Source organism: Pteropus medius, unplaced genomic scaffold, assembly GCF_902729225.1.
Source record: "Pteropus medius unplaced genomic scaffold, Ma_sr-lr_union100, whole genome shotgun sequence".
Taxonomy (NCBI): domain Eukaryota; kingdom Metazoa; phylum Chordata; class Mammalia; order Chiroptera; family Pteropodidae; genus Pteropus; species Pteropus medius.
The window spans coordinates 263,372-283,612 of record NW_024349800.1 but is presented as its reverse complement, the minus strand read 5'-3'; the positions used below and the strand labels follow the sequence as shown (position 1 = coordinate 283,612).

The window sequence follows — 20,241 nt, the reverse complement described above, 5'->3', positions numbered from 1 at the left end:
TAGCTGGGCTGTCCATGTGCTACATTGTCCATTTTCAAAGGGTCAGGGTGGGTGTTTTCCTTTGAAAGCCATTCTGAGAATGCATTTTTCCTCTGGATATTTGTAAAGGAGTCGTAAGAATCAAAGATTGTTTCCCCATAGAGGACATCATTAGGTCAGTTGGTAACTGAATAAGATCTGATATTAGATAGTAGTATTGCAACAATGTTAATGTCCTAATTTTGAAAATTGTACTGTGATTATGTCAGAGATTGTCCTTATTTTTAGGAAAGATACTCTGAAGTAGCAGGGGCTTGATGTGGGCAACTCACTTTCAAATAATTACGTAAAAAAAAGTGTGTGTGTGTGTGTGCGTGTGTGTGTAGAAAGAGAGGGAGCGAGAGAAAGAAAGCTTATGATAAAGCAAATAAGATACAATGTTAACATGTAGGGAATCTGGGTGAAGGATATATAAAAATTCTTTGTATTCTTCTTGCAACTTTTCTGTAAATTACTTTAAAATATTAAGTTAAAAAAAGAAGAAAAAAAGAAAAAGCCAGGAGTTGCTGAGGGCTGCTGGTTGCATGTGCTCAGGCTCTTGCTTCTCCTAGAGCCCTCTGCCACCAGATCTCTTCTCTGCCCTCTATGTCTCAGCTCATCTCAGCTCAAATGTCACCTCCTCAGAGAACTCCTCTCTGATCACCATATCTAGCGTAGCACTACCCTCCCCTGGTTGTCATCTTTCACATACCCTACTTTGGTTTTCTTTATTACCCTCACCAACACTGAAATTATCTCATTCATTTGCTTAGCGTTTGAGTCCTCCGTCCCTGGGCTCCAAATGTTGGCCCTGTGGGACTTTCTCTGTTCACCCCTACCCTCTGATCCCTCATGCCTGGCACACAGTGAGTGCTCAATAAACATCTGTGAATAAGGGAAAGTTTTGATGGTCAGCAAACCTAGAGTCTGTCCTTCCTGTTCTCCCACCACACACACACACACGGACTTGCAGTGTGACCTTGGGCAGTGCCTGCTCCACTTTGGGCCTCTGTTTCTTCCTCTAAAAACTCTAAAGCTTTTGGATTGTGTGATGCAGAAAATCCCAAGCTGCTGCAGAGACTGAGTCCCCCAGCCAAGCCACTCTGCTGCCGGGTCTACCAGCCAGGTGGATCTACCCGCTAGCTTCTCACTGCTCCCTCCCTGAGAGAGGAAAAGCAGAAGGCGAGAAATGTGTTTTGTGGCCCTTACCTGTATGCTGGTGTTCCCATGCAAGTGGGCCCACTATGAGAAGAAGTGAGTTCACTTCTCTCTCAGAGCTTCTTTGGAACAAAGACAGGGTGGCTTTTAAGCCCAGTACCTTTGGCAGGAAAAAGTATCTGCCTGAAATTGAATAACATTGTCTTGTTTTCATGGTAACCTTCTACTTACAGCAAGTGATACTAGTTTTCCATTTGGGAGAGTGATATGAGGTTTCCTTTTAAAACAAACGTACTCAGGGCTGAAAGCCAGTTAATTTGATATTTTGTGCATTGTTTTTAACTTTCTATTGTAAATTTGAAACATAGTTGGCTCCTCAGGGACCCACTATGAATCACACACCTGCACCCAGAGGTGGTTGCTTTGCTTGAGGTGTTTCATCTCTCCTCTACCCAGGCCACAGTATTTTCATGCTCAGCTTTCCCAAATGGCCTCCAAAAATGGTCTTTTTACAGTTGATTTGTTCAAACCAGGATCCTAATGAGATTCACACACTGTATATGTCTTTTAAGTCTCTTTTATCTAAAAATGCTCCTTACTTTTTCATTCTTGCACTTTATTTGTTGAAGAAACTAGGCCATGTGCCTTTAGCAGATCCCACATTCACAAAGTCCATAAGTCATATCTGGAACAGAGTAAAGCAGTCAATACATGTTGAATGAATGAAGTAGCAAACAAATGAATAATTGGCTTTCTAAACATCATGACCTTTGAATTCCACCTTGAAGAATAGTGTATTGGGTCATGACAGGATACATAAGGTTCACTAAATAGTTTGTGTGCAATACTGGCTGTGCTGGGCCTGCGTGCTGGGGTGAGGGTGTTAAGAGAACTTGCAGGGAAGGTATGGCACCTGACCTGGCAATAGTGGGGAGGCCTGACTAGCTGCATGCCTGAGGATGGGGGAGAGAACAGTTACATGAACTCAGAAGGAGAGAGAGCTATGTACAAAGGACTGCCCACCAGGCACTGTGACTGCAGAGGGGCACAGGAGAGAAGGAGAACTGGGCAGTGAATACTCTGACTGACCATTCCTCTGCCTCCTGCTCTCTTGCTTGGGTTTCCTACTGACTACACTTAATAGGAGACAGAACACAGGAGCCTGGGTATGCTGTCCATGGGCTCGGAGCAGAGTGTAGAATCGATCTGGGGCACATGGAGAATAACCAGTATAGGTGTGCAGAATTCCTGGTCCTGGGTGGGTAGGCCAGGAAGCCCAGAGAGGCTAAGGTTGTGTCCAGATCAGGCCACTTGTAGGTACCAAGAAGCTCAGTACAGATGGCAGATGTCAAGGGGCCTTGTCTGACTGGCCAAGACTTGGCCTTCATTCTGTGGGTGAAGGTCAGCCATGGGGAGGGTGGTGGTTGTTAGAATGACCGTGTAGTACACAGTGGGAGATAGGCAGAAAGCAGAGAGACCACTGGAGAGGGTGCACGGAGACCCAGGAAGTGGGTAGACAGCTGATGTTGGCCTCAAAAACTCCACCATCACCTCCAGCTCACCATGTGGGAATGGAGTAGAGTGCACCCATTTTGTGGGTAAGATAGGCAGACATGGAGCAATAGCTTGCCCCTCAAGTTAGAAGCAGAGTTGGGGGATTTCAGAGCCCTAAGACCACAGACATTCTTCACAGGTAAGTAGATAGAACAAACCCAGCTCGGCCTGGAGGCTGGCCCAAAGCTCACAGACCTTCACTTGGCCTCCAGAAGATAGGTACCTCCCCAGGCCCCATCCGCCTAAAGGGGGTCCTCACCCATCGTTCCCTCCTCCTCCATCCTGGAGCTGCTTTCTTCCTTGAGTGAGTACAAACCATGAGCTGTGTCCTACCCTCACGGGCCAAGTTCACCATAGCTTTGGTGTCTCCCAGGGAACAAATGTATTCTTTTCCTTGCCTGAGTGGCAGTGACTTCATCCCCAGTGGGCTATGTGAGTCACCAGGTAGATTGAGGGGGAACAGCTGGGCAGCTCTCTGCAGATCCCAGCTTTGGCTATGTGGCTGGGGAGAGGGATTAGCTGAGGGTGTGAATGTTTCCATGCAGACCTGCCTCCCATTGTTGACCTGCTATACCCTACAGGGGAAGGAGGGACAGCTGGTCACTAAACACCTAACACATGCCTAGGAGTGCCAGGGGCTTTTGAAAAGACAGCTGTTGTTAGCTCCTGACACCCTACAGAAAATAATCCCTGAGAGGTAAAGTCTTGTATCCAGGGTCTCACAGTTCAGCAGGCCTGGTATCACTTACCACTCATCACAATCAGGAGAGTAGGGATCAACTGAGGCTCAGATGAGATGACTTGTGTAGGAACAAGGGAGTCAGAGATAAATAAGGAGTCTGCCCCACTCTCAAGGACAAGTCATTGTCAGTGGTGAAGACAGATGGAGTGTGACAGTGGACATTTAGGAAACCTTGGAGCACCGGGAGCCTTCAGTCTCCTCATCCATAAAATGGGGATAATGACACACCCCTCAGGGCTGTTGAGAGGCTGAGAGAAGACATGATGAGAGCTGTTGTGAAAACAGTGAAGGGAGCTCCAGCACACTCCCAGGCAGCTCCCTCCCACCAGGCATTCTGCTATGTGACAACATCTGCTGCCATCAGCACCCTGGGACAGTGCTGGGTGAGTTGAGAGGTGGGGCAAGGATGTGCTGCTCAAGTCTGAGGTTGGACCAAGGTGATGGCTATGGAATGTGTCTTCCCAGAGCTTTCTAAAAGCAAATCTTCAAAGGTCACCCCACAAATGAGAGTATGAAAGATGGCTCGTGAATTTGCCCCTGCTGGGTGAGCCCAGTAAACTCATTTTGTGCACTCAGATTCACTCCCAAGGCTTTCCTAACCCCTCAAATAGTTACCCCCACCCACCTATCTAAGCCAAGAATGCAGCTTTCTGAAAAGTAAATGATGCCCTGTGAGAGCTGGGGAAAGCCATGCTTATCCCGGTGCCTTAGTTTCCCTATTTGTAAAGTGGGAGTGAGGAAGCCCTAATGCAATGCAGTTAGAAAGGAGATGGACACAGGTGGATGCAACCAAGAAGAAGAACAAAGAAGTGAGGTCCCGGGTCCTACAGAGGTTTTGGTAACAGGTGTCTTCCAGGAAGGGGACTTGGAAGGGTCCCCCACAAGCATCTTGGGCCTCTAGTCCTGAAAATGACATCTGTCTCTGAGATCATCTACAGGGCCAAAAGTGTCACCTGCCCCTCTCCATCAGGTGCCAGCCATGAATGGAGTTTGGGCACAGAGCAGGCACAGAAGGCACATGTGACAGCTGGGTAGTAAGTTTCTCTGGTGCTGAGCCTAGGCCCCGGCGGGTCTGCCCCAGAGCCAGGTGCTGTAGGGCTCAAGAGACCTGGGAAATCAAAGCCTAGTGGGCAATATGATAGATCGGGGTAGAGAGAGAGAAGCCTCAAATTTGCCAGGGATGTTACACGCCACAGATGGAAACCTGGGGGACAAGGTGAGAAGCAAAAGGCTGACAGGGATGCTGGGAGAAGGGTTTAGGAAATGCCTCAGGAAGAGAAAGAGGTTGCTGCAGCTCTTGACTCTGTGTGGACAAGGGGCCAACCCAGTACAGAGGAGAGTGATGGGTGGATGGATGAGTGGATGGATAAATGGATAATTGGAAGAAAGAAAGGAGAGAAGGAGGGAGGGAGGGAAAGAGGGAGGGAGGGAGATATATACATATGTATAAATGGATGAATGAGTCCATGGATGGTTGGTTGGAGAGGTGGGTGGGTAGATAGATGGTGTGAATATAGCAGTAAGTGGGTAGAGATATGTAAACAAAGGCTGCTTCTACCCACAAAAGATGTTGAGAAAACTTCTACTGGTAGGAGGACAGACCAGATAAACTCTTGAATGGAGGTCTTATTTTGTGTAGCACAAGGAAGTAAGGCTAGTATGAAAAGTGATAGGGAGGCTCTGTCCAAGAGAGTTTCTTTAGGTCAGTGGAGACCCATGATGGAATAGGAAACTTTGATAGTTAGTGAGCTTGCCATCACTGGGGATGTTCAAGCTGAGGCTGGGCAGCCACCTTCCCAGGGTGCTGCAGAGGAGTGACTGTGGCAGGTAGAGACCCACTGTGGTGGCTTTTGATGATGAAGAGAGAGGATTGCTGAGGCCCCAGGGAAGCCACAGTCTTTGTAGAAATCCACCCCGCTTTCAGATAAAAAGTTCTTTCCTGGCTTGGGGGATAGATAAGCATGCAGCTACTGCTCTTCTTTGTGGAGATTGGGCTGGAATCTGAGATGGAATTCTTATTTTGCGCAGGCCAAGGCAGGGGGCCTGGAGATAGAGCAAGACTTTGGCCTGAAAACCTAGGCTCAGACCATCAGTAGGCAGGTGATGCCCTTCTCTGAGTTTTGGTTTCCTCATGGGTGAAATGGGGACATGATGTCATTGGCAGCTGTCCATGATGCCCAGGGCTCTGCAGGGTGCCAGAATCTGAGCCCACCTGTCCTCTGAGGGACTTCCTGGGGGCTGTGAGTAAGGAGAAGTGGGTTCTGTGAGCGCTGACCGTGAACGGAAAGTCATTGTCCCCAGGGGCTCTTCCTGGAAAGCCCCAGCTGTCTGCCCTGGGCTGGGCCTGGGAGCAGCTGGTTGGGGGCTCCATCTGGGGCCACAGTCTGGAAACGCCCAGACTCAACTCAGGCCCAGACCCCAGGGATATACAGAGGGGCCTCAGCCTTCCGGCCCACCTCCACCCATCTCTACACAGAGGAGCTGGCTTGCACTCAAGATGCCAGACTGTTATGCTTCAAATCCCACCTTCATCACTTTCTAGGCCTGTGACTTCCCCTATCTGTGCCTCAATTTCCTCATATGTAAATGGATTGATAATAAATTCATGTCATAAGGATGTTGAGAGAATTAAATGAGTTGGACCTGTGTCCAGGGCTATGTGACCTTGAGGTGGTGAGGGGGAAATCAAGGCCAAAGAGAAGTCAGCCTCCCCCAACATCCTCACACAGCAAGGCTGTGGCCTGGCCAGGGCTAAAAATGTCATCTCTCTCACCAGATGGAGACCTTCGTAGACTGGCCACTCTACTAGAAAGCAGTCCTGATTTTGTCTTTATTTTGCTTTCTGTCCACTCGAAGCTTCTTCCGGGAGCCAGCAGGCAGACGGCCGCTTTCTCTGCCCTGGCCAGTGCGAAGGGTGGGCTGGGCTGTGGGCAGGCAGGCGGGTGTTGGGTTTAGGCCTCTGGGGAAATGGGAGAGGATATGGGCCCGCCCTCGACTCCCCGCCCACCTTCCTCCCTCAGCCTCTTGCCTCCGAAGCCAGTCTCTGGACATAGGACCAGCCCCTGGACTCCTGGCAGCCCAGCTGTGTGCTTTCCCTCAAGGCGGAAGCCCCTCACTTGTCCCGCCTTGAGTGACTCACTGCTGCTTTGGCCCCCAGCCACCACTGTCTCCTGGCTGGAGGCAGGCACAAGGTTGTACAGAAGCCAGAGGGTCTGATGTGCAAGGGCAGCTCGGCCAGGAGGGTCTGGAGCAGCCGGACTGGGCCAGGAAACAGAGGCTGGCCTGGAGACAGCAAGACTGGTGGCTGGGACCTGTAGTAGCCCGTGGGAGCCAGCGCCTCCCCATCTCCCCTGGCTTTTGGGCTTTTTATTTCTTCTTCTCAACATGAAGAAGGAAGTGACCTGACAGCCAGCGAAGAGAGGCAGCCCCTGGTCAGGAGGAAACCAGGTTTGGATGGCAGTGGCTGTGGGCCCCTTGGCCACACACTCCCCAGCCTAGCCAGGCATGAAGGGTGATGACAGTGCCATGTGGAGCCTTATGTGGAAGTACTGCATCTCCGTGAGAACGCTCAGGTATCAGGGGACGCATGTGTGGACCCAGATCTGCCCGGCCATTGCCTGGCAGGTGGGGGCAAGTGAGCACCAGGTGGCCGGTTTGCATGGGTTCTGGGAGGTCTGGGGAAGTCCCAGTCCGGGGGGAGCAGGGATGGAGGGCAAGAAAAGCCATGTTAGGACCTCTTTGGAGAAACTCAGTCTCTAGTGGGGAGGAAGGGAGGAGAATAGAAGGCTGGTCAGGGAGTTTGTGGGCACTTGTCTGGGACCTGGAGTGCCCACTGGAGGATGTCAGTGGCAAGTGCAGTGTGCATGGAAATTGGCGTTTGTTACATAACAAACAGACACTGAGTACAACTATGTGACTTTGGCCCTCTCTGAGCCTGTTATCCATCAGCAAAATAGGACTCCCACTCATTTCTTCAGGGCACAGTATAAGACTCTTTCATATGACCATCAGCAGCAGTCTTTGAGAGGCTGAGAGCTCAGCCCAGACTCAGGCACCTGGCTGGCCAAGTTTAAAACTGGCTTTGGCATTACCATTGTGAGGAGTCTTCACTTCTCTGGCCAGAATTTCCTACCTGCAAATCCTTATAGGGTTAGTAAGATTTAAATGAGGTGATATACAAAGAACACCTCAAAGCCTGGCACACCTCAAGGGTTGGGTAAGTGCTAGCTATGATTACTGCTGCTGTTGTCAGTGTACTTCTTCATAAGTCAGACTGGTGGGGAGGTGTGACTGGATGGAACCCCTGTGCAGTTGGAGTGGAAATGAGGGTAGAACAGAGCTCCTTGCCCATTGTGGAACAGACACCAGCCCTGGGGTTGGCTTTAGACAATGCAGCTGCTGAAAGGATTCAGACCAGGAAGCAGAAAGCCAGATGCTGTGTGTTCTTAGGCAAGGCTGGGGTTTCAGTCTCTTGGTCTGTAAATTAGGAACATTGGGTTGGGCCAGGATTTATATCTGGGAGGGGCTTAGAGGCAGCTACCTATTTGGTAAACATCTACCTGGATACCACCTGAAGGCATATATATATATATTTATTTAAAGAAGAATTTTACAAAGGGAAGGGATTAGAAGTTTCTTCCTCTTTCTTCCCACCCTCATTACCTTGTATATAAACTATATAAACCTGCCTGCCTTTCCTTCCTTCCTTCCTTCCTTCCTTCCTTCCTTCCTTCTTCCTTCCTTCCTTCCTTCCTTCCTTCCTTCCTTCCTTCCTTCTTTCCCAAAATATTTGTGACAATTAATACCTATAATAAATTAAATAATAAAACATCAAGACAAGGAAAATCACAACTTAGAATAGGATGTCATGACCTAAGGGAGAAAGAGTAAAACAGAATAGATATATGCAGCATCCTGAGACTCTTCTGCTAAGGTAAAAATTGATGGGCTTCCTTGCAGCCAAAAGGAAAGGAGAAACCCAGCCATTCAGCTAGCTATCACTATGATAAGAGGCCATTTTTACAATGGCTACAGTTGTCTCTGCTGCTAGGTGAGAGTGTCTGGGGCCCTGGCCTCTGCTTGGATGGATGGGTGGATAAGGATGGGAGGCATTGCAGGTACAGGCCTCGGAAGGCTTTAGGGGAACAGGGCAGACAGTGAGGGCTAAAAAGTTCTCTTCAATGGGGTTGCCGGCTGGCTGTGGGAATGGAGAGAGGAAAGTTCACCCCTGGAGTGAGTCAGTGGCCACATGTTCCTCCTTAGACCCTGGGATAGACATCTTTGGAGCCCAGGCCAGGCAGGGAGTGAGTCCCTGGACATGGGTGAATATTCTCTGTGTCCTTTCCTCTAATAGCGCTGGATTTTTCTGCATATCATTCTTTCTCATGGTTTCTGGAGATTGGGGTTGTTTGCAGGAAGCAGCAAGCCTGGTACTGTGAGGCCCTACTGTGTTCTGCAAGGGGCTCACCCACTCTGACACGAGCCCGCAGATTGGCCTCTCCATGCCTCGATTTCCTCATCTCCAAAGTGAGGATCATTGCAGAGCTACTCGACAGGGCTGTGGGGTAGAGCCTTTTGTGGCTCGTGATTAGTGCTTGCAGAGTATTTGTGGTTACAGGTAGGTGGACAGTGGTGATGGGCAGGCCTGTATTGCAGCGCTGCTGTAAGCACTGGTGGGGTGGCTGCCTCACCATCAGTTGGGGTAGGTGCAGGGACCATAATTGGCATTGGATTTACCTCAACCCCTCCTTAGCACCCATAAGTACAGGGTACCTCCAAGGTTACCTGGGGAGGATAGGCCTTGGGCTCTGGGAAACATGCTCCTCCGGACTCCTACCCCAATTTGTTGGGGATCCTCGAGAGATCTAAGGCCACTTTCTTAGTCAGATAGACAAACAGAGCTGGCCCTTGCTAGGATCCTAGCCCCCTCAGCTGTCAAGAAAGACTTGAGTCAGCAGGTCTGCAGCCCAAGGCAGGGCTGGCGGCAGCTGCAGAGACAAATTGGAGGGTGTGATCGGACAGTGCATACTTTTCCACTTGCGTCTTTAGATTCCTCACCACATGAGACTTTCACCCCTGGCCTGGTCCTGCTCACATCTGGAAAAGTGAGAGGTGTGTGTGGGGAGCAGTGGGGAGCAGGCTGCCACAACCAGCCCTGGCCCTCTGCCCAGGGGTTCAGTGGCTGCAGCTGAGAAGCCAGGGACATGGTCTCTGGGACTTAGGCCTGAGGTCCCTGAGAGAAGACCCTCAGGCTCTGAGCCATCTCCTGACAGAACAATTTAAGAGCCAAGTCCAAAGGCAACTATAGTATGTTGTAAGTGCCGGGCAAGTTGCTAAAGTTCTCTGGGCCTGTTTCCTGACTGTATAGTGAAGTGAGCAGTGTCAGCTGGGTGGACTTCTTGGGGAGATTCTAAATGGGTTCTGTTGGCTCAGCATCCAGTGGAGGGCATCCCTGTGATCCCTGTCCCCTTCTTCCCTCTGAGTCTTAGCATTGGGGCCGGCAAAGTAATGAAGTGGGGGAGAACACAGGCTTGGCAGTCAGGCCTGCCTGAGTTTGAAACTTGGCTTAGCCCCTTTCTATTTCACTAACGTCATTTAGGGTTGTTCTGAGATTAAATGAATTGATGCCTGTGGGCCTGCTCAGGGTGGGATGGATGCTGTGTTTTGGCCCTGCCTCTGAGCAAACACCTCCAGGCCTGTCACAGGCCTTATTCTGTGGTACCAGTAATCTTCACCTTCTAGGGTCAGGCAGGAAAATCACTATTGTATTCAGCCTTATTTTGGGAATATCATTTTTTATGCTTTGAGGGCCAATGGGACACTTGAGCTGCCTGGGAAACCCACTTGGGATGCTGGGTAAGGATAGGGCAGGCCCTTCCCTAAGCAGACCCTGTCCCCTGCCTCCTCTCCCACTGTGGTGCATCTGGAGAGGAGAAGTGGGAGCAGCTGGCAGCCCGGCTCTGGGAGCTTCGGGGGAGCTTTCTGGGTAGTTAGCCATCTGATGCCCCTCAGTGAGAGGTCATGTGCATGCACCATCTGGGACAGAAAGCTCACAGCCTCCCAGCTGGGCCATGCCTGTGCAGCTGTGATGCAGGGAAATTCTTTCCCACCTCTCTTCCCATGATGCCTCCCCACACACAACCACACCGGGGCCTACGCTCTAGGCCCCCAACACACCTACTCCCCTGTCCTGGCACAATCAGCACTGGCCAGAACTCTCTGAGGCTGAAGATGGGTCTTCAGTCCCCTCCTCACCTCCTTTTCTTACTAAACACACCCCAGAGCTGAATACAGCACAGGGCAGAGCTCGAGCTGCACCCCTTTGTTCTGTGCACTGCCCAAAGCATACATAGATCCTTCTGGTGGCTGCTCTACCCTTGCGTCCATGGATTCACAATCATCTCAGTCCTGCAGGCCTGCCCTCCCTCACTCTCCGCCCACCCCGCCTCATGCTACGTCATTGCTCATCCCACATCGAGTCTTTGTACAGGGTTGGGGACCTACTCTGTGCCTGGCACTGTGCCTGGTGCTCAACATACATTCTAACATCCATCAGTTAATATCCACCTGTGAAGAGCACTGCCCCACTACACAAGAAACCTGGGTCCCAAGTACCTTGTGTTATTAGTTTCCTGCCCTGATTATTGATGGAGCCCTTCTTGGTGAGTAAGGTTCCTGCCGTCCTCAGACAGCTCAGAGCCGGCAGGGCACAGGTGACTGAAGTAGATGGTGGAAAAGGCCGTTCCAGGCCTGTGCTAGGCCCTGGGGTACAACTGGGAGTAGTGTGGACAGCCTGGGCCTCATGGAGCTGACATTCAGGCAGGGGAGAAATAAATAAAACAAGTAGACGAAGATGTCTTCAGACAGGGATAAAAGTGGGAGAGGTAATAGAGCCACAGAAAGGGGCCATGTGACCTGGAGTGATCAAGAAAGCCTTCTCTCAACTCTCATAAATGACGAGTGGATAAACTAAATGTGGCCTATACATATAATGAAAAGTTACACGGCCATAAAAAAAAAAAAATGAAGTGCTGATGTGTACTATGACATGGATAAACCTTGAAAACATTGTGCTGAGTGAAATAAGCAAGTCTTAAAAGACCACAGGGTATATGTGAGTATCCACAGAGTTAAGTTCATAGAGAAAGTAAATTAGGACCAGGCACAGAGAGAATGAGAATGCTTGTTACAGGGTTTATTTTGGGGATGATCAAAATGTTCTAAATTGTGGTGTTTGTACCACTCTGTGAATATTCTGAAATCACTGAATTATACATATTAAATGGGTGAATTTTATGGAAAGTGAATTATATCTTCATAAAACAGCTTTTTTTAAAAAAGCAAAAAAGAAAGAAAGAAAGAAAGAAAGAAAGAAAGAAAGAAAGAAAGAAAGAAAGAAAGAAAGAAAAGAAAGAAAGAAGGAAAGAAAGAAAGAAGGAAAGAGAAAAAAGAAAAGAAAAGGCCTGTCTGAGAGAGAAGATAGCCTTGTGCTGAGAGTAGCAGGAAGGGGCAATCTTGTGAAGACCTGGGGAAGAGAGTTCCAAGCAGAGGGAAAAACAGGTACAAAGGCCCTGAGGCAGGAGAATGCCTAAAGAACATTGAGGAGTCTGGGTGGGGGTCAGGGAGGAACGTGTAGTCCCTGAGTTCAGCAAGGCCAGATCTTTTTGAGGACTTGAGAGTGTACTGGGGTGAGGGGAGAGGCAGGGCAGGGTTTTAAGCAGCATAATGACATGATGTTCTTTCTGTTTTAAAACAATCACTCAGGTCTACTGCCATGCCACCCTGAACATGCCCAATCCCGTCTGATCTCGGAAGCTAAGCAAGGTTGGGCCCGGCTAGTACTTGGATGGGAGACCACCTAGGAAGACCAGGTGCTGTAGGCATAAAAAATAAAAAATAAGGGATTGTAAACTGACAAGGTCCTTGCAATCTGTGAGGTCAACCAAGGGTTGCCTCACATAAAAAAAAAAAATCGCTCAGGCTGCTATGAGGAAATGAGACCATGGAGCGGGAAGGGTAGAGGCTGAGGGCAGGGAGAGACCAGTCAGGAGGCAATGGGTGGCTACTGTCTAGAAGAGAGACAATGATTGATACTCAAAGGAGACAAGCTGGCAGATGGACAGACTGGCAGTGGGAATTCAGATGGGAAAAGAGGCTTCTTGGAAGAGGGGCCTGGGATGGCTTCCAGGAATGGGGAATGGGCCAGGCAGAGGGGCAGTGGTGAAAGGGCTCTCTGCGTAGCACCACCAGTGTGGAGAGCTGAGCACATGGAGGCCTCTGAGCCTGGCCTGGCCATAAGGGGACCAGGCTGACTGCCGACCCCTCCACCCTGGGTCCAATTGGGCCGGAGCTGCTTTCAGAGTAAGTAGGGCAGCTTCTCTCCAGGGCCACCTTTGTCCTCCCTGCTGAGGCTGGCCCTCAGTGAGAGTGATAGTGCCTCAGTGGCCAGAGACCCAGTGTGGCCCAGTGCTCTGAACAAAGCAGCCTAGCAGAAACTCAGGTGGCCCGGAAACACGATCGGCCACAAGAGACTGGCCAGGGAGGGAGCTGCATTATTTATTGACTAGAGCCTCTGGGGCCTGCCTGTTGAGGCCATTCAGACTGGCCAGACCTCGAAGGAGCCCATGGGCAGTGTCCAGGGCCCAGTGGGAGGGCAGATGGGGCCCCAGGGTGCCTGACGCCCTCTCCCTGGGGCGTGGTTTCCTGGATGCTGGCTGAGCAGGGAGGAAGTCAGACATTAAGCCCTGCAGTGGGGAGGCCCACAGCTTGTCCCCAGGGTCCTTGGAGACAGGCAAGGTGCAGGGGCACCAGGAAGACCTCCACTCCATCCCCTGTGACACTGTGAGTACCAGCCACTTTGCCCAGGGGAGGGAGTGGGTATCAACCACCTGAGAAACATGTGAGGGGCTGTTGATTGTCATGGCAGCCTGCCATGATTAGGGTCTCTGGGCTCTTGTCAGTATTTTTGTTGTTTCTTGGAACTGTTTTCTTCAACCTCTTCTCACTGTCCGGATGGCACACAGGCACACCCTGGGCTCAGGAACCCCAGGTGTTTCCCCACAGCTGCTTGGAAAGGCAGCCTCAGCTGCAAAGGGGAAGTTCTTTCATTCCCCTGGGCATTAGACCAGCCCTAAGCCCTGGTATGTGGACAGTCCAGGACCCCACCCTGCCCCAGGCTGGTTGGTTCTTTGCCTGACGACCTCACAACCACCCTAAGAAAGAGGAACTCTTGACAACCCCATTTACAGCTGAGTAAACTGAAGTCTACAGAGGTAACACAGTTGCCCAGGGTCCCTGGAGTGTGGTTGGCACAGTTTCCTTCTCCAACTGCTGCCTCCTTGCCTCCCTAAGCATAATCTCTGGGGAGCTCGGGAAGAGGGAGCAAAAGACTTCTTCAGGCTATGAAACCTACGGTTCCTTCTGTCTGTCAGTTCATCAGGGTCGACTTTGTGCTGAGAGGACATTGCCTGGGGCAGGTCTCCCCCTCAGTGTTCTCCAGGGCCATCTCCCCATCTGTGCAGTATCCTGATGGAGTTCCCATGACCCACTGACAACTTTGGCTTCTTTCTGAAATGATCCAGAGTAGAACCTTGAGGACCTATAAACCCCTAGGGCCTGGAGGGACTTAGGGGATGGTCTCTCGGTGGGTGGGCTTGGACACACAGAATGAGAGATTCAGTGAGGCACTGTCAATTGGGAACTCCCCTTGGATAAGATGGGGACCTGGGACCACTTGCCCTTCAGGGAGATTCTCCACTGAGTCCTGCTTCTCTATCTAACCTTCACAACAACCTGGAAAGGAGAATGACTACCACTACTGGTTATGTGGAAACCCAGGCCTAGAGATGTTAGGATGTCTGTGCAATGTCCCACAGTGGTTATAAGTTGGGGAGCTAGAGTTTGAACCTGGAGTGACTCTGAGCCCCTCAGTGCATCATGTGGCTTTTGTTTGGGATGAGTGTGGGGGGCAGGGGTGAGTGATCTTATGACTTCCCCATCACTGAGTCTCAGTTTTTCCATCAGCAGTGGGTTGGACTCCAGTGCTAAGGGGGCTCTCTGCTGCACTGGCCCCTAAGATTGGGGTGGAATGGGGGGAGGCTCAGTGGCAGGAATGAGAGCTCCCAGGGCTGCTTTCTGAGCTTAGTCAGCAAAGGCATCCTCTGACCCAGCATAGAATCCCTGATGACCCCAGTGAGCCAAAGGCTATAGGAGGATCCCAATGGTCAGGCAGCTCAGAGTCCAGGGCTCCAGCTTTCAGTTTACTTGTCTCCAGCAGCAACCTGCCTTGTTGGGCTCCAAGGCCCAAGCTGGGGAGCCTGGTCAGGTGGATGTCGGTGCCTTTTTTGAGGAGCCTAGGGGAAGGCTCATTTCAGTCCAGTGGGGCAGAGGACTCCCTGAGAACATAGCAGAAAGTTCGTGACCAAGAGCCAGGACAGCTGGGTCCTGGAGCAGACGCCTCTATTGGCTTACTGAGGGCCTCAGCCAAGCTCCTTTTCCTCCTGAGGCCTCATGTCCTAACCTGTGAATTGGCCAGGTGGAGTGAGGAGCCTTGGAGTACTCCGTGACTCCACTCAGGGTCAGGCACCTCCTTTATTCATGAATTCAATCATTCTACAAACATTTATTGAACACCTACTGTGTGCTGAGTACTGCATTGTCTCTGGGGACACAAAAGTGATAAGCAAACCAGATAAAAAGTCAGGAGAAGGGGGTAGACAGCGAGTGAGGGGGACTTGGTCAGACATGTTTTATATTTATAGGTACACATTGCCCATTAGACCAAAAAAAAACAGCTAGCACACCAGATTCATGATGTCGTAGATATCAATGTTTAGGATGCAGAAAAGTTAAGTAATAGAAAAGAAGTTTGTGGATTTGAAGTTGATTTAGAGAGTAGATGGCAAGCAGAGAAGGCCAGAGTCCTGCTGGGGTTGCAGGATGCCTGGAGCTCTAAGCAGAAGCACAGTGAGCAGCTCTGAGCTGTGTTGTCTGCAGCAGGGAGAGAAATCCAGGCTTGGAGGACAGAAGTGGAAGCCGCTCCTTCCCTGAAATATCTGGAAGTCCCCAGACCAAGTAGCAATTATAATGAGACCCTTCTCAGCTTAGCTATGCTAAGAGAGATCCTTTATGCTCAGCATCACATTGGACTCTTTCTGACCCTCCAAGTGGGACATACTATGTAGACATTGATGTCAAACAAAACCCCGTTCAGGTCCTGCCTCTGCACTCCCATCTGCTAGGCTGGTAAAGTCACAGGCCTTCCCTGCGCCTCTACTTGCTCAAGTGTAATGGGCGATTGCTTTATGGTCACAAAATAAATTCTAGTTTGGCAGGCCCTCCTCCTGTTCTTACCCCTCCTTACCTTGAAAAGCCTGCACCTTTGGAAACATAAGGGGTTTCCTTGCACAGGAGGCTGCCTGTGCGTCCCTGAATACTTTCCAGATGACCCTTTCCTGGAGAATGCACCACCATCTCCCATAGGCCTGTTATCCTCATTCTATTTGGAGTCCCCTCTCCTGGGTTTAGAGTGAGCAGGGGCTGTGCAGGACCCCACCTCCACCATCAAACAGCTGGAGGAGTTAGGCCTTCAAGACCTCTTCCCAGCAGTGGAGTTACTACCAAGCTGGGAGTGTTGGCCAGGTATGGGCAGGGTGTGTGTGGAGCTCCATGTGACTGCCAAGCTGAGGCAGCGGTCTGGTGAGCAGCCTCTGTAGACCATCATACAGATGAAGAGGGCAAGTGGAAGGGCAGGTGGGAGGGTCTATACTCCGGGTCCACTCACAGAGTCCTGAGTGGCCAGGCCAGCGTGAGGCACCCTGTGACCTTCACTAAAATTGTGTGTGGAGTGGGGTGAGGTGATCATTAGCTCCATTTGATGGATGAGCAAACCAATGCCCAGAAATCTATGTCAGTGCTGCTTCGGCTGCTTCTGGGAAAGAGGTGAGAAGAGTATGGTGGACAGAGTGGAGTGTCCAGTCTATACCCAGTTGTCAGCCTGGACTCTGGGGCATGATTAGGCTGCTGAAGCAGGTTGAGAGTCCAGACTTTGGTGTGAGTCCCAGCTCTGCTGCTTTCTCAGCCATGTGACCTTAGGTGTGTCAGGTCACCTTACCAAGCTCAGTTCCTTAGGACCCTTCTATTTGAAAGTGACAGAAAATCTAAATCAAACAGGCATACACAGAAAAATGACTTTGTTACTTGGCTCATTGAACTGCAAAGTCTAGGGGATAAACTAGCTTTAGGAAGAACTGAACCCAGGGGTTCAACTTATGTAATAGGATTGGAATTTTCAGCTATTACCTCTGCTTTCTTCCTTACTGGCTTCACTTTGAGACAGATCTTCTCTTATGGGGTCCCTGGCTCTGTGCCTGACATGGAGGAAGTGTTACCCAATTCTGCAACAGAGCCGCTTGGTGAGCGACATACTGTTTCTGTTTTGGGGATGATGACAGTGCCCTGGGAGAGATAGGACAAGAAAAGAAGAAGTTACCACACAGTGCTGAGATGGGGGTAAGCTCCAAAGCCCATGGAAGCCCAGAAGGGGAACGTCAGCACTCACATCCGGACGGGTTCTCCAAAGGCTTCCTGGTAGAGGAGGCAGCTGAGACTGATTTTGAGGGCAAAGGAGTTGCTTGGGGTATGAGATGCCAGGCAGCAGGGGCCGTGGGGTTCAGTCTGGGGCTCAGGTTGATTCAGTGCCCACCCACAATGGGTCTCACCTGGCTGTACAGGTCCTTAGAGTTTCCGGTGGGGCTCAGAGGTCAGGATAGGTGCCTGAGCAGGTGTAAGAGGGCAACTGGGTCTGCATGTAGGTGAACTATGGCCCCAACTTCTGGGTTGAGAGAACATGAAAGAATGAGCACTTAGTGAACACCTGCTGTGTGCCTGTAACTTTCCGTATGGTGTCTCACTCCAGTCTTACAATAACCCCTGGAGGTTCCTCATCCCCATTTTGCAGAGAATAAAGTAGGTGGCGAAACAGAAGGCCTTTTCTAAATAAATCAATCAAGCATATTTCCTTACAAACTTAGAATCTGGGATGCACCCATTGGCCAGGCTCAGTGGCCTTGGATGTGCCTTCAAGAGGCTACTGCAATGCCACTCTTGGTAGGCACAATATGGGGAAGTCACTATATTCAAAACAGTTGTGTGTTGAAATACCTTCCCAGCAGACTAACCACCAAGACTTTGATCACACTGGCAACCGGAAGCAAACACAGTGAATCTGAAACCTGATGCCTGCAAAACAAGGGGTACATCATAGCCAGAGGCTGAGCATGAATTGTGAAGTTAAAGACTCCTGTGCAGAAGTGGGTATGGATGCCACCTTCTCGTGAGCAATCGGGGCAACTAGCTTGGTTCTGAGCTTTAAGTGATAAATTTTTAAATCATTTCCAAGCTGCCCTCAAACAGTGTGTTCATACATTGCTGAGATCAGCTGGGGGAGAACAGGAAGATGGGTGGGAACAGGAAGATCCCAGTTCCCCATTTGGTGCTGCAATCCCTTGGGAATGTCTCCCTGGGCCTTAGTTTCCTCATCTGTAAAGTGGGGATAGTATCACAGGATGAGGATTAAATAACATATGCATGAGCATGCCCATATGCAATGACGAAATAATGGCTCAATAAATGTCACTGATTATTATCCTTGAGAAATTAATGTTCTTGGTTTGATTATAACATTTTAAAATTGTCATTTTTGCAACCCTGGACTTGAGCCAAATGGAAAATTGTTTAATTTAGACTATCAGTTCCCCTGAGGGCAGTGCCAGATCATTCAGCCTTGGGTGCACCAGTCAGGTTTGTGGCTCAGGAAATGTTCTTGGTGAGTTAAAATCAAATTTTGAGTTGGTCAAATCCCAAGTCAATTCACGATGTTCATTTCTTAAATGATACAGTGAGGCAATGATTTTTGAAGAGGTAAGAGAAAAAACCAGTAAACTTTACTCCAGGGACATAATTAGAGAGAGGTGGGAGGCTGGAGGTAGGTGCCATTGATACTTCAGAGTGGTGGAGGATATATTTAGGGGAGGTTTCCAGGGAAGGCGACACTGAGCTGGGTCTGGAGTGTGAAATGACCAAGTGGAAAGTGTGGAGGAGACTTTGGGTGGAACCTGTAGATTGAGTTCTTATGGTGTATTTAGGGAACAGCTATCAGTATTGGGTGGCATGGAGTCAGAGAGAAGTGAGAACCAGAGTTGAGGCCAAAAAGGAAGGTAGATGGGGCCCAGAGCTGGAGTGCTGGACTCTGTGGAGCAATCAGAGGCTTTGTGTAGGGAGGTTGTATTAACTAGTACTTTTTTGGTTGCAAGTGACAAAAATAAACTAACAAACAAGAAAACCCAGACTGGTCTAAGCCAAAGGCTGAATTTATTGCCTTCTATTTCTGAAATAGACAGGGCTGATTTAGAGGCTTAAACTGTGTCTCTGGACACTGGTATCTTTTTTTCTTCTTTCATGTCTCATGACTTCACTCCCAGGCAGCCTCTCTGCCCATGATGGCTCCAGCTGATCCAGGTTTACAAGTCTTATAGCTAATAATCCAAACAGAAATGATTCCAGCAGAACTCCCAGGAAAGACTCTCAGCGGTCTAGCTTTAGTCACATGCCCATCCCTGGACTAATCATTCTGGTGAGGGGGCAGAATACTCTAGAGTTAGGGATGGAGTCAGCTGACACAAACTAGATGGACTAAGAATGGAGGAGGAGGATTCACCAAAGAAAATTGGGGCACCTCACTCAGAGTGAGAATGGAGGCTGGGCAGGCAAAAGCATCTAGCATCCACCACTGTGATTTGTTAAGACCTGCCAGGTGACTTGACATGTGTCATCCTTTCCTGATTTTGTAGAGTAGGGTTTCTTACAATCCTGATTTTGCAGATAAGAACACTGAGGTTTAAAGAGATGCACTCACTTGCCCAAGGTCACACACCAGTAGCAAATGGCCTCAAACTCCAAATCTGCTTGACTCCAATGCCTAGACTCTTAATCATTTGTTCCACTACCTTACAGTAATCAGATCTGAGTTTGAAGAGGTTGTCTTGGGAGCTTGAATGGAGGACTGACCGGCAGAGGGGAGACCGGAGACAGAGAATGCAGCAAGAGATTGGTGCCATGCTTGCAGAGGAGAGAGGGACCCTAATTAATAAAGCCATGGTACACTACAGCACCTTGTTCTCAACACACTGTCAGCTTAGCTTTCATCGTTGTTTCCTTATGTAGATACATACATTTGTTTTCTAATCAGCTATTTATGTGTATGTATGTGTGTGTGTATATATATATGTATTATATACATATTGCTGTATATGTGTGTATATGTGTGTGTGTATATATATATATACATAGATTGTGTGTATATATATATACATAGATTGTGTGTATATATATATATACATATATGTATACATAGATTGTATATATATATACACACACACATATACACACATATACAGCAATATGTATATAATACATATATATATAACACACATGCACACGCAACTATATATGCATATTAATTATTGTGCCTACTGGTTTCTACTTGGAGTGATCTTAACAGTAGGAGGTGAAGTATGAAGCTCCTGGGCCTGGAGACTGGACTTATGCTCAGGGTATGGGCACAGGGGCATTTCCTGGGGAATTTCTGAAGGGATTGGTCAAAGAGAGGTGACCAGGCACTGGCTTAGGGCAAGGGTCAGGAGTGGACTGAATGGGGCAACAGCCATTCCTCACTTCCTTTTCAGCCCTAAGACTTCCCAGGCAAAAGCCTT

The 20,241-nt window shown here is 49.5% G+C and overlaps 1 protein-coding gene and 1 pseudogene across 7 annotated transcripts in view; both read left to right on the top strand.

Annotated features, from left to right (window-relative positions):
* IQSEC1 (IQ motif and Sec7 domain ArfGEF 1) overlaps positions 1-20,241 on the top strand; it is a 385,819-nt gene that overhangs the window by 261,266 nt on the left and 104,312 nt on the right. The window contains exon 1 of one of the 7 annotated variants that reach the window (XM_039886574.1): positions 6,513-7,044. The exons of 5 other annotated variants lie outside the window; for them this stretch is intronic. In XM_039886574.1, the coding sequence (XP_039742508.1) occupies positions 6,977-7,044 (68 nt within the window). In that variant the 5' untranslated portion in view covers positions 6,513-6,976. Of the gene's footprint in view, positions 1-6,512; positions 7,045-13,164; positions 13,313-20,241 lie in introns of those variants that run through there. One more of the 7 variants, XM_039886572.1, reaches the window with a different exon arrangement.
* LOC120622665 (uncharacterized) lies at positions 12,236-12,354 on the top strand (annotated as a pseudogene).